Source organism: Sebastes umbrosus, chromosome 20 (assembly GCF_015220745.1).
Source record: "Sebastes umbrosus isolate fSebUmb1 chromosome 20, fSebUmb1.pri, whole genome shotgun sequence".
NCBI lineage: Eukaryota > Metazoa > Chordata > Actinopteri > Perciformes > Sebastidae > Sebastes > Sebastes umbrosus.
In genome coordinates, this window is record NC_051288.1 from 12566572 (window position 1) to 12580182 (window position 13611).

The 13611-nt window shown below is 43.1% G+C and overlaps 1 protein-coding gene across 2 annotated transcripts in view; it reads left to right on the forward strand.

Moving 5' to 3' along the window:
- Positions 1-13611, forward strand: part of capn15 (calpain 15) — a 44450-nt gene that overhangs the window by 401 nt on the left and 30438 nt on the right. Inside the window, exon 1 of one of the 2 annotated variants that reach the window (XM_037754572.1) lies at positions 3987-6378. The exons of the other annotated variant lie outside the window; for it this stretch is intronic. Within the exon in view, the coding sequence (XP_037610500.1) occupies positions 6200-6378 (179 nt within the window). The 5' untranslated portion in view covers positions 3987-6199. Of the gene's footprint in view, positions 1-3986; positions 6379-13611 lie in introns of those variants that run through there. 2 annotated transcript variants of the gene reach the window in all.

Genomic DNA, 13611 nt, shown 5'->3' on the forward strand with positions numbered 1-13611 from the left:
TCTCAATGGGATTGTTGAGAGTTTCTCATCTGGCAGCAGCACTGTGTGTTACAGCTAATGTTAGTGGTAGTGACAGGGCTCACAGGCTTACAGTTCAGACACAAATAGATTGATTATGTGACAGTGCCTCGTTATTTAACACATTTGATTCCTTCACTGCACATAGCAGGACAATACAATAACAACATGTGTCTTCTGCTTGTCTGTTGTAAAGGGGGAGCTAGGCAGGGTCAAAGGGCAAGGTCAGGTGGATGTGATGTAGAGATGTAATGGAAATTCTGTCAATTTCCCCTAGATAAGATAAGATGAACAGATCAAAATCTACTACTTATTTCCCCTGATGTTGTCCATTTAGGCATACCAGTTTTCTGATGATAGATCTGGGTTTGCCATCATAAATAACATCATGTAATCTGAATGGCTGCAAAATTACAAACTATTTCTCAAGTCCAAATTCAGAAAAACTACATAATATTTCATAGTCTAGCCAGGGATACAGGCTTAATGTGTAGATTGTGTGCAACAAAGTCCCAATAAAAAAAACAGAGCAGAAATGACAACAATGACATACATTTAGCTGCCAGTTTATGAGCTAATACAGTGTAATACAACAGCAAATGTTTATAATGAAACTGTCTTCGAGAGGTGTTGGGGGTGTTTCTTATATTCAAGTCTACCATCACTGACATAAACAGGGTGGACACAACAAAACAACTTTCACTATCACGAATATAATGCAGTCAATAGGTAAGATAAGATAAGATAAGATGAACCTTTATTAATCCCCGGAGGGAAATTCAGGTGTCAAAGCAGCAAACATCAGCAAACAGAGTGAAACACAGGAGAGGTATAAAGGTATACAAAAATATTATAAAAACAATAATAGAGATATAAAAGATACAGAGTGAATGGGTGAACATAGTGTGTGCAGTCCGTCAATAAAAAAATGTAGTATGTGCATATGTGCAGTCTATAAACGTGGTATATAGGATGTATAGTGTAAAGTAAGTGTAAAGTGCGCCAGTGGTTAGAGTCCAAGATGGTTGCAGATAGTGCATGTTTAAAGGCAGATAGTGCATGTTTAAAGGCAGATAGTGCATGTTTAAAGGCAGATAGTGCATGTTTAAAGTTCTTAAAGTCCTAATAATAATGAGTCATAATGAACGTTGAAATCAAGATCTCAAACAGATGAAATGTCTTTTGTTGTATTTTATTCTTATAAGAAGAAGCACTGGTTATTCAGTGTCACACAGAGTCTGCAGGAGAGAGTCTGCAGAAGAATATTACAATGTGATTTATATAGAAATCTACAACGAGGAGTGTGGGAAAAGGAGTTGTTTTACACAGATAAGGAGTTGTTATTACATAGTAGAACATCAACACTTTCCCACTACATGAGACATGCAGACAGAGTAAACAATAACTTCAGGTGGATGTGATCTAGAGATAGCCTTACAGAGAAAATGTAATGGAAATTCTGTCAATTTTTACCTAGATGAGTCCTATGAATGTTAAAATCAAGATCTCAAAAGAGATGAAATGTCTTTGTTGTATTTTATTCTTATAAGAAGAGGCACTGGTTATACAGAGTCACACAGAGTCTGCAGAAGAGTGCCTGCTGGAGATTATTACAGTGTGATTATATAGAAATCTATAACGGGGAGTTTGTGGGAGAAGGAGTTGTTTTACACAGATAAGGAGTTGGTTTTTACACAGTGTCCCAGTAGAACGTCAACACGTTACCACTACATGAGACATGCAGACAGAGTAGACAATAACTTTCCCCTGTTGCACAAAGAGACATCACTACATACATAGTTTTTCCATTATTCTTGCTTGCAGTTTATCCACTTGAAGCTGTTAGAATCAACATCAAAATGAAATGGTTTAGAGTGATCTTGCCGTGCGCAGTCTAATCATTTGTGTGTCCTGCTTTGAGGATGTCCCACTGGGGAGAAAACAAAGTGTGTTGCAGTCAGGACATTTTGGGGTGGTGTAGAAATGACAACTTACAACGTACCGTGAAATCAGCTCACATCCTCCTTTTCCCCTTCTTCCCCCTCTATGTCCCTGGAGAATAGAAATGAAATCTAATCTCACTCTCTCTCTCTGGCTCTGACTGTGTCAGCTGCTGTGTCTCTGGGCGCTGACTTGCAGAGGGACAGGTGGCCCTTGGACAGGTGCACCCTTAACAAAAGGCTTGCAGTCCTCTCTGACTTCTGGGCAGTTTTTTTTGTGGTTACACTACACATCAGTTAGGGCAATTAATCAAAATTGTATTGAAATCGTAATATGGCCTCCTGCAATGTTCAAATCGCAGGAGGTGCAATATTTGTTAAAGGTGAAATGTGTGTCAAAATACCATTTTAAATTCAATATTGTGGTGCTGCAGAGATGTCCTGGCCTCCACATCTTATTCTACAGACCATAATCATTTTAATGTTTTTCAGTGAAAACGAGAATAATGATGTAAAACATATTGTTCTCTCTATTCATATCGCAATTGCATTATCAGTCAAACTAATCGCAATTAGATATTTTTTCCAAAATCGCGCAGCCCAACATGTCTCCAATCTGTTCAAGCTGCTTTGGTAATTCAGTTATTATATTTTTGTCCTTGTTTCCCGCTTTGTAATTGTGAGTGTGCTGTTACATGGTTAGACTAAATTGAAAACCACCCAAATGCGATTGCGCAACCTGCACTTGCATTTGGTCATTGAAGGGAGTTTCATAACGAATACAAGTAAGCTGTTTGTGCCTATAGCTTTCTGTGTGACGCAGGCATTCCTGACAGCTCCTGCCGTGCTCTCTGGAACATCAGTAATTTACATGTCTTCGCCTACATAGGCCTCCTGTTCCCTGGAATTTCAGCGGAAGTCAAGTCTACTAGACGAACCAGTTTCATTGTCAAAGAGTAACAGAAACAGGAGTTATACTCGGCGCGTTAAGAACACACCCTAACTGTGAAACTAAGCCAGACAAATGACTGGCCACGCCAGCCAGCCTACTTGACCTGCATTAGCAATGGTTAACCCACTGCTTTCAGTGCAACTTATGTGTGTATGAGTGTTATCATGTCATGGTTAGGTCTGTGCTTCATGCTTTTATGGTTTTGCTGGTGAATTCAAAGCGAGAAGAGAAAAAGAGGTCAGCAAAGGGGATATGAAGTGGAAGAGAGAGAGAGGAGAGGGGAAAGTTTCGAAGGCTTATCTCAGTAATGTGCAGGGACAGTTGAGCAATGATGAGTGCTGCTGCAGTCACCACTGTCTTTCTACTTAACCCTTCCACTTCCTCCTCTGGCATTATGACAATGAAAGGCTTTCAATCTCAAAGAAGCAATAGAAAAAAAAGATTTATTGTTTAAGTGTGACATGTAATAAACGGGTTGTGTTTTCCCTAGATTAAGCAGCATGCTCAGACTGGTTTCTGACATCCATCTTACTTACTTAATCCTTGTTGCGCCTGGTGGCACATAGGGCAAGGACTAAGGATCTCCACTCATCTCTGTTGTTTGCGTTCTTCTCAATGCTGTTCCAGCTGTATCCTCTAGTCTTCATCTCTCCTTCGATGGTTCGCCTCCAGGTTGTTTTGGGCCTCCCTCTTTTGCGTTTTCCCCTCTGGTGTCCAACGCAATGCCACTTTTGTCATGTCATCAGATGGTTTCCCTAATACATGTCCAAGCCATCGCCATCTCCATCTTCTTCTTATCAATATTGTTTCCATGTCCAAGCACCCTGTCGTTTTGTGTAGTTCATGGTTTGTGATCTTCCTATAGGCCAGAATATCCTCATGATCTTTCTGAGGTGGGTATTGTGAAAGCTGGAAAGCTTGCCTATATGTCTCTTTCAGTCATTCTCCAGCACTCGGCACCATATAGAAGTACAGATAGTACACAGCTGTTGTATAACTTCATCTTGGTGTTTTCTAGTTATGTGTGTCATCTTCCAGATGTTTCCAAGTCTTAGAAATGCTGACATCCATCACTAAGTCATTATTAAACTGGCATCCCTATTCACATTAATGAGTGAGGTTGTATTTAAATCTCTTGAATGCAGCCTTCCTTCTCCAGCTTTTCTCTTGCTCAGCCGTCTAGTGCGCATGCGCTGCTGCTGCTGACACTCCAGTAATCCTCTGTTATAGGAGGAGATTGCATCCTCGTCCACTGCGCTCACTGCTGCTACACCAGTGAGGGAGAGAATTAAAGCCCCGTGGACAAAATAACAAAACGGGGGACCAACATATTATAACATGCCCCAAATGAAAGGATGGAGATGGAGATGGAGCAGCTGTATGACACTGTGAGGAGGCGACAGCGGAGGACTGCATGGAGCGAGGATGTGTTTCCTAACATATAAGAGGCTCAGCAGCATCTTACAGCCCACAAATGATGCAGGAAATATGAGATGAACGCAGGCTGGGATGGTACCCGGCGGAAGATGGTGAAATTGTGCTGCTTCCTGGATGAGACCTCGGATATTTTGACGTTTTCTTGTCGCCTTCCTGCACGATGCTCTCCCGGACACAAAAAACTCATTTTTTTCTATGTTAATGAGCTCAATTGAACGCGATTAATTATCATGTAACGTTCACATGACTCTGGAAATCTGAACTCTCTTAGATTGGAAGCCCATGTGATCTCTGCGTCGGTTCCTTAGAATAAAGCAAAACAAGGAATATATCGCTCCTCCTTTGACTTTTTTTTTTTTGCCTCAGGGTTTTACAATCTCACTCTTATATGCAAATGGGATGATATTTGTTTCCTTCAGATGCTTCGCCCTGCAGAGAGACGAGAGGCTGTGCAAGTCCACATAAATCTGAGCAGCAAGTTGATGAACTAGACCGGGCTGGCCTCGGCTCGGCTCGGCTCGGCTCGGCTGTGGGATCAGACAGAAATTAAGCCGTCTCTCTCTCTCAGACAGCGGAAACTATAGGATCATCTCCCGTCCTCGTGTTGGCAGAGCACCCACCCCCAAACCCGAAACGGAACATCCCTCTCTCTGGGATTTCAGTCGGATATTACACAGAACTTGAAGCCTGAGCTGTAAACACTGTCACGCTGTTGAGGTTTTAAAGAGCAGCTCTTTGGTTAAGTTCATGTGAGTTGTTTCTTTTTTTCTTCAATCTGAAAAAAAAATTCTGCAAATACCAGAAGTGTTTTTTTTTTTTTAACCTCCTGAGAAAAAACCCTCCTCAAGGGGTTGCAAACATGATGCAGCTGGAGTGTTTTACTGGGAAACTTCCACAGCAGCTGTTAGTCAGACTGGATGTCTGAAAGATGAGACTTGGGATATATTAGCACACTTGCAGTTTTGCCAACACCCTTCCAAAACGCAATGCATTGATTTCCTCCAGTGCCCGCATTGTAAATAACTCTGTGGATATATTTTGTGACTTTTTATTCCAGCATTGATCACTATCCGCTGTCTTTTATGGACCGTGATGCTGTTGTCTGCTGTCCTGGATGTTTTTCCCACTTTTTTGTGAACCTTACATGTTCCAGAGGTGTACCATTTGGATGCTGAGATGCTGAAAGACCGTGGACACACCTTTTCCTGCTTTTCCTAATCGATTTGCTTTTTCCCGAGCATGTGCGGAGGAAAGAGGAACCAGGCATGAGACTGCACAGACTGGGGAGATGTGTCAGAGGGAACGCGGGAGGAATTATGAGTGGCACTGTGGAGGACGTGGAGCAGAGTGTTACAAGCTTAAAGGCTACGAGAGAGAGAGAGAATTACGAGCCTTTGCTGTGAGAAAAATAGTATTTCCTCCTCTCTGAGGCCAGCTGCTGAATGGGAATCAGCTCTCCATGCATCAAATTAGAAATTACTCTTTGAATTTGAGAACTTCTTCCCCCCTCCGTGCACTGTGGGATATCCACCTTGCATACTTGGCCACCTGCAAGTTGTGCTCATGCTTTGAGTACCCTTATCCTGGATTCCCTGTTGCTGTGTGCCCTCTGAGGTGTTTTGCGGGCGGAAATTCTTCCTGTTTGAAGTAGAAAGTTGTCAACAGGAAGTCTACAACAAATACAAACACACGATTGCTGTTGTGGTCCAAACAACCCCTTTAGTCTATCTCAGTTTGTCTCACTGAATACAAGTGTGGATCCCTTGTCAACCTTTGTGCTCTGGGGAAAAGCAAAACAAGCAGATTCTCTTATCAAAGTGCATTCAGAGACTGACTTCCTATCGCCGTGGTGATGGGGAGCTCAGCCTCGTCTCTCACCGCGGAGACAGAGTCGGACCATGGCTTCCGCAGCACCCCGTACCCGTCGTCACCCCCTGTGGGCTGGCTCAGGAACAGCCACAGCAGCCCCGTGTGGGGCACCACCTTCATCACACGTCAGCAGCAGCACACGCTGCCTCACCGAGAGCGCAGGTAAGAGGTAACGCCGTCCGCCCAGCCGGGATGCCAACACATTTCTCAGTTGAGTGCACTCGGGGCTCAAAGCGGGCCTGGCTTGACCAGACGCAGGAGGAATGAGACGGCGGTGTTGTATTACACGGGAATGCTGCCATTTGAATCTGTGAGCGTACAAACAGGCATTATTTTGAGGCTCTTGTGCTTGTGGGCGCACACGGTGTCATAAACTGACACTGTTTGTTTGAGAAAGGTATACTTTCTCTTTCACAGGCTTTTAGAGACGCTTACTGAGGATTCAGTAACCTCACAGTCATGGATCAAATCCCTGTTTCATCAAAGCTTATCTAATCAAAGCCTGCGTTTTGATGTTTTTTTATGATGCTCCCAAAATCTGGCCTAAGCCGGATTTGTAAACTAAAATCCCACCCCATTGGTTCCTCCTAGCACAGCTGTACAGTACGTGCTACTCTTCATGCGGTGCTGAGTGGATTGCCTGGACAGATACATTGACCTGACCTCTGTGAGCTCAATGAAAACCAGCCCATTGGTAATTAGAAGATGAGTTGAGCTGTCAAGCTTTGATTTGGTTTTACTAATTTCGGAAATTATTAAGAACAGTGGAAACATTTTCTTGGTAAGTGTGGCTACATACAACTCGCATCTATTGCTAGTTTTTTTTTTTACTCCTTTTCAGACTATAACCTATTAAGAGTTTCTCTAAGAACAAACTTGTTATTTAGCTGGCAGCAGCTGTGTAATCGAGCGTCTACCAAAGCAAACTATTTTTGGAAGAGATGCTATTCCTACACGCTTGTTTTGTCAGTATTGACTGCATGGAAAATATATATTCAGTTACAGAATCTACAAGAAAGACTGTGCTGCAATAATCCATTGTTCCAGTCATTGCCTCCTGAGTCACTGTCAACACAGCGAAAGGCCCATCAGCACTGTGTGTAAGGAGCTCAGTTTGAATGTGCAGCTCATCCAGCAGTTTTTGACTGACTTCCTTCCAGAGGATGATGTTCTCAACCGCCCTCACAGAAACTCGTTCAGAAGCGTTTCCAGTTTTTCCTTCAGCTCCTCGTGTCATGTCTCCCGGAACGAGAACAGGCAGTTGTTATCGACCGCCTGTAGTGTATTGAAGTTGTTGCTGAGTCACTCAGGGCATCACGGTCCGGTTGTTAGTTATTGATTTTCAGAGAGGCCCGATCACATTTCCCCACAATGGATGTCATTATTTATTCAGCATCGGTCTCCAGTTGGGCTTTCATCTTTCTTGATTCCTGCCCGCCGCTGTCAATGCTCTCCTTGCTGTTGCTCTACATTTAACAGTTAAGGGGCAGTCATGGCTTAGTTTCAAAATATAGACGGGGGCATGCTTAAACACGGCTCCATCAACCATATAGCTGCATGCATGAATGGTATAGCTCAGTGTAGTTTTGCATCATACAGTGTCAACTTGTCTTTTTATTCTTTCCTTGCGTCTGTGCATCAGTAGCAACAAGCCTCTGCCTCCATCACCAATCAGACTCCACCCTCAGTCAGCTGAGCACGCAAACACAGGCAGAGATATACAGTACACACCGCTTCAGTCTTCTGCTGGGAGGCAGAGAAGGACACACACACACATATCCTGACAATAGATGCTTTAGAAACACTGTGCAGTAGCACTTGGAACATGCCCTCTTATCTACCCCCACTCCCTCTTTTCGCTCTCACACACTCGCAGTCTTATGCACACCGCTGTGTGAGCCTAACAATGTTAGGCAAGCTTTGCTGAGCTGTGACAGAGCATGAAATATAGAAACAACAGAACACTATGAGCCCCAGCTTAACTTCAGCCGCTCTCTTACAGTTTATTCTCTAGTATATTGTCCTATGAAACATTTTCTTTTCCCTTGTTTTTCTTAGCACGGGGACCCGGGCGAACAGTCTCTGTCCTTGGGTAATTTCAATTTCGTTTTCATCCAGCGGCGATCCATTGACTTTGGGGAGGTGTTTGCGTGCTCTGAATCAGCACCTCGTCTGTGCATTTTCACTCACAACCCGCTCGGCAGACAAAGATGTGCAACATAGGTGTAGTTTTTGACGTGAGTCATGTGAGTCGCTAGTCAGTGAAGTTAACGTCAACCACGACCGTTTCCTAACCCTAACCCTAAGTGTTTTCCCTAAACCCAACTTCCTGTGAAAACAGAAGTTTATTTTGAAAGGACACTACGCATGTAACAAGTGTATATTTACACGCCGTCTGGTCTGTCCAAAAGTAACGCAACAGAGGTAACCCGTGCGTCGGTCTCTCCGATGCCGAGGGGCACTGACCAAGCGGCGGTATTTGACGAGTTGGGAGTGAGAATGTGTTGGATTTATCAAGTAACATCCAACATCATAGAACTACTGTGAGAGGGCACATACACTGAGAGATCGCATCTTTTTGCCAATGAAACAAAGTATTGACTGAGTTCAGTTTTGCCTGTAAGATATTAATTAAAAATCAATTGTGTTTTTGAGAATCGATACAGCATCACAAAACATATCGCGATATTTGATTTTTCCGATATTTTCTTACACCCCTAGTTTTAATAGCAGCACAATACAGTTTTATCCCAATGCTATTATTAAGTCAACTATGTGACTGTGCTTCATTTTAGCCCCATAGTGCTGGTGTTTTCCGCTGCACATTGCCTTTGGAGCCCTTTTAAAGTTAGTGTCCACTCTCTCCAGAGTCGATCCCAGTACCTCCACTGTGTCCCGGCATGATGGATGATGGCGTTTATCGTAGCTCCACTCCACTGGCTCTCCTCCCTTTAATTGGATTAAAACGGGTCCAGTGTGCTCACTGACCGCGTTTATGTCTGAATTATTTCAGCGCGGCAGTCCCCCCCACCCCCTCCTTGCTATTGCCTGTCTGACGAAGACAGGGCCGTGTCAGGACAGTCCCCAAGCCACCAGAATAGATTTGGCATGCAGGCTTTAGTCTCACAGTGTGGCTTTCTTTGGAAAACAGAGCACTGATGGCAAGAAAAAACTAGCCTATTGGCACTCAAACTGACATGATTCCAGATCCCCCCGCCACTCTTGTTGCCATGGAAATCTGTAGCATATTTTCAGTAACCTAATTCTATTGGGCGCTAGATGAGACCACACATGGTAACCTGGAAGCTTCTCACACTCATTTTACAAATTGCACGTCTGGAAGAATACACATAACCAGCTGATTATTCCCGTCAAGTGGTCTGCCTTCAAGGGTTGGATTTGTGTCTTGGAAACAGGAAGTAAAGCTCCGCTCTGTGCTGCCTGTCTGAGAAGTTCCCCTGTGGCTTGAAGGCAGCGCTGTGTCAGCACAGCAGCGCTCCTGCCCTCCAGGTTTCGGGTGCCCGCAGGAAACTTCAGAGAAGCGCCGTGCCACTTCCATTTTCTTCCTCCTCCCTGACTCTGGGAGCTTCCTGCCGGCTTCCTGCTCGCTCTCGCTTTGCTCTCGTGCCGCTGATGTCTGCTGAAACCCAGTCAGACAGTTTCCTCTGTTTAAAGATTCAAATGTCTGAAGCTGTCTCCGCCGTTGACAGGTCCGCCCGTCAAAAAATGAGCGCTGGTCGTGAAATGTTAACCGAGGGCACAGCTAGAGGTCAGAAGTTATTCTTTTCGTTCTTAGTATCTTTAGTCTCTTATTCTGGAGAAGAGATTGTGAGTTCATATCTTATTTTGAAAATAGTTCTGGGCTATGAGGCCTTGATCATGAGGTGCGTGATCATCTGGGTCAGCGACAACTTCATAGAACGCTTAACCAGACTCCGATATTCTCATGCATGGTTTTACTCTGCCACATAATATTCACACAACACCACCCTTGTTTCTACAGCATCACGCCCTCCTTGTGATATTCCATTTTCATATAATGTATAGCCTCAGCGATGTTTGTTGGAGGACTATCTCGGCTTAAGGGCACTCTTTCAAAAGACCTTTTTATCTAATTTGCTCAGGCAGGAGTCTTCTTTGTGCCAACACAATAACATTTTATGAATCTATTCTGTCTCGAAAAGTCTCATTAAAAAGTGTCCTGCTCAATGTCACCGGCATCAAAACTTCCCCAATTATCTTGTTGTGCCGTCCCCTGTGACTAAGGCGTCACTGTCACCAATCCCTTGTGCTCAGCATGTCACAGTAGAAACTCTTTATCTGGGCTCTAGCTACACCCGCCTCAGATAAGTTGCAGTCCTTGGCTCAGCTCTATCATGTTTATGGTAACTAATTCATTCTGGGAAACCTGTCAGGGGTTGAGTAATGAGTCATATTCGTGCCACAACATATTACCTGGCAGGTAGAACCGAGGCTGTTACAGTTAATCCTCGAGTCTTTGACCCTGACTCCTCGGCTCATCTGAAAGACGGGGAGGAATTCTTGCTCGGGAAAACATCACTTTTAAGTAAAAAGGTGGCTCTGATCTCACATCAAGACGAATCCCACAATGAAGTGATAAACAAACCCAGTCAAACTGCTGCAGACATTCATTACTAAAGGGGTGAAATAAATTCAGCTGGTTTCCTCGAGTGTGGTAAAATGCTGATCTAATCCCCGTCAGTGAAGTTTTCTGGGTGTGTTCAGTTGCAGCAGAATTTCGACATTCATTATCCTTTTTTTTTTAAAGCGTGTCTGATCCAATAACAAGCTGTGCTTTGTTAAACAAGAATCACCACTCAGTTGATATCATCGTTCGGTCTGCTAGTGATGTTTCCGTAGATGAAGTAAAAAAAAAAACCATAAAAAGCAAAAGCAATAATGCCAGCGCTCTGAAAACCCTTAATGCCCTTGCAGTTGGTTGTGATGAAAATCACTCCCAGCATCCCTGTCGCTTCTCGGGTCGCTGCTATTAAACAGGTTTATCATCGAGTGCACAAGAACCCAAGGCATGTTTCTAACATCAACATCTGCGTCTCCAGCTATCTCCGCCTGCGTTTGCTCAAAACTGCGCCCTGTAAATGTTTATCACAAGAGTGACTCACTTTATTTGAGCATGTTTGTGTGTGTGGGGGCTACATCTGGTTCAACACAGTCAGGCTACCTCGAGTTATTCAGCCTCACACAGCCTATTAGTAATCGCCGAAAACTGATGTTGCAAAGCTGGTTATGGAGAAGTTCAAATAACAAATCAACAGATCAGGTTTAATATGAGGTAAGATGAAAACGTAATAGCAGTAGGAATAGTAGTAGTAATAACTGACGAAGAGATACAGTATAACACATGACCAGTGTGTTTAGAGGGATCTATTAGCAGAAATGGAATATAATATTCATAACTATGTTTTCATTAGTGTATAATCACCTGAAACTAAGAATCTTTGGGTTTTCATTAGCTTAGAATGAGCCCTTCTTATCTACATAGGGTGCGGCTCTCTGCGGCTCACATTACCGCAGTTTTTGAAAGGAAGGAGTGAGCGGAGGGGTACACAGTTGGTTGCAATCTGCAACCACACCACTAGATGCCACCGAATCCTACACACTGTACCTTTAAGAGGAAGCAATGGAGGTCGAAAAAAATATCAAAATGATTAAAAAGCCATTATGCCATAGGCCTTATTACCTTTATGTAAACCTCAATCTACTAATACATTTATGTGCATTATAAAAGACTGTAAAGGTAACACTGAGGCTCGCAGGGATTACTGGATGAAAATTTGTTTTGCAGTGTTGGCATGGAGGCAAGACAGTATCTTATTATTTGCTGTATTGATTACCCTATTGATCATTTATTAGGCTTAGTTGACCCCACGTTAAAACTGCTTTAACTTGCAGCCCAAATATTCAATTGCTAATGATCTAAAACCTAAAATATGTAAAGCTTTTGCCATGTTTGATGTGTTAACTGGAAATGATGAAAGATACTGGAACAAAATATATTTTCTTACAGTATTTCTCTGTTGTATTTCTCTTGTGCAAAAGTCTAAGCAGAGCCACAATTACCCAACACTGTATCGATTGGCTCTGTTATTTAGCACCCACATAGAGATAACCACATCCAACCAATGGTAAGCTTGTTTGCAAGTTGAAATTACTATGAAAATACTTTAAATTGTGCAAATACACACCTTTTTGCCATGTGGTTTAGCTTGCAGGTGTATTCAAGCTACACAGTGCAGTTTGGGGGCAGTTTTTTGTGTCTGCCAAGTGTGTTCTCATACCAGGAAGTTCACTTGGTATGTTGCTCTCAGATACATGTGGCATGTAAGATAAGATAAGATCATTTTTGTCAGTGTAAAGGGCAACGAGAGAATAGAGTAGACAATATGGTAGTATTAAGGTTTTCTGTGTGGTTACAGTCGAAGCTTTTAGAAACCTTTTTGCAACATTTTGAAAGCACAGCCAGTCACAAGATGAACTGTCATGGAAACTCTGCGTGGCACTCACTGTGTGCTGCTGACTGACGGGCCATGTGTTACATAATAAGTGCTGACTGACTCCATTTGTGTTTTAGCTTAGTCTAATGTCAGGATTCATTTATCAGACAGCCTGTTAAGTGTTTGAATTGTTGAGGGAGAACTAATAGTATGACATGTTGGTGTTCTTTCATTATTAATCGTGTTCTTTGTTTTTAGATTAGAATGGGACCAAAGACATGTCTGCACCGCACAATATCATCTGATGATGATAATATAACCAAAATAGAAGTGACATTTAAAAAAATAGCTGAATGTAAATGTGAAAGCGGCTCAGACTTATTGTCATGTTTAATCATCAAGGAAATGGATTGTCAACAGAATATAAAAATACACATTAAGAGTCAGTTTCGTGGCTTGTTTTTGTGTTGAATGGAATAAAGCAGATGCCTCCAGTGGCCGAGGAAGGTACCACGTTTTCACCCTCAGACCCTGGGCTCGGGGCCAACCACAGAAAGGCAGTGCTAATGACTGTCGCACAAAGGCCAAATGTCTCACAGCGACGCAGGGAGAAGCTGGCGAGACTTGGTTCACTTGATCTAGCAAACCGAGTTCAGTATGTGGAGTGAATCCAAGTAGCCAGTCATAGGTGGCACACACACAATCATCAGTACTTTTGTATCTTACATCCAGGATTGTGTACATTCTGTATCTCTCTACTGAGGTACCTGTTTCTCTAAAGCCTGAGGACTTCCTTGCTAGCATGTCAGTTGTGGCAGTTACTTTAACTTTTCCCACCCACCATCATGGTACTGATTTGCTCGTTTTCACCGAGCACAATAGAGCTCTCGCTCCTTATAATAGTCTGCCGAAGTGCTCT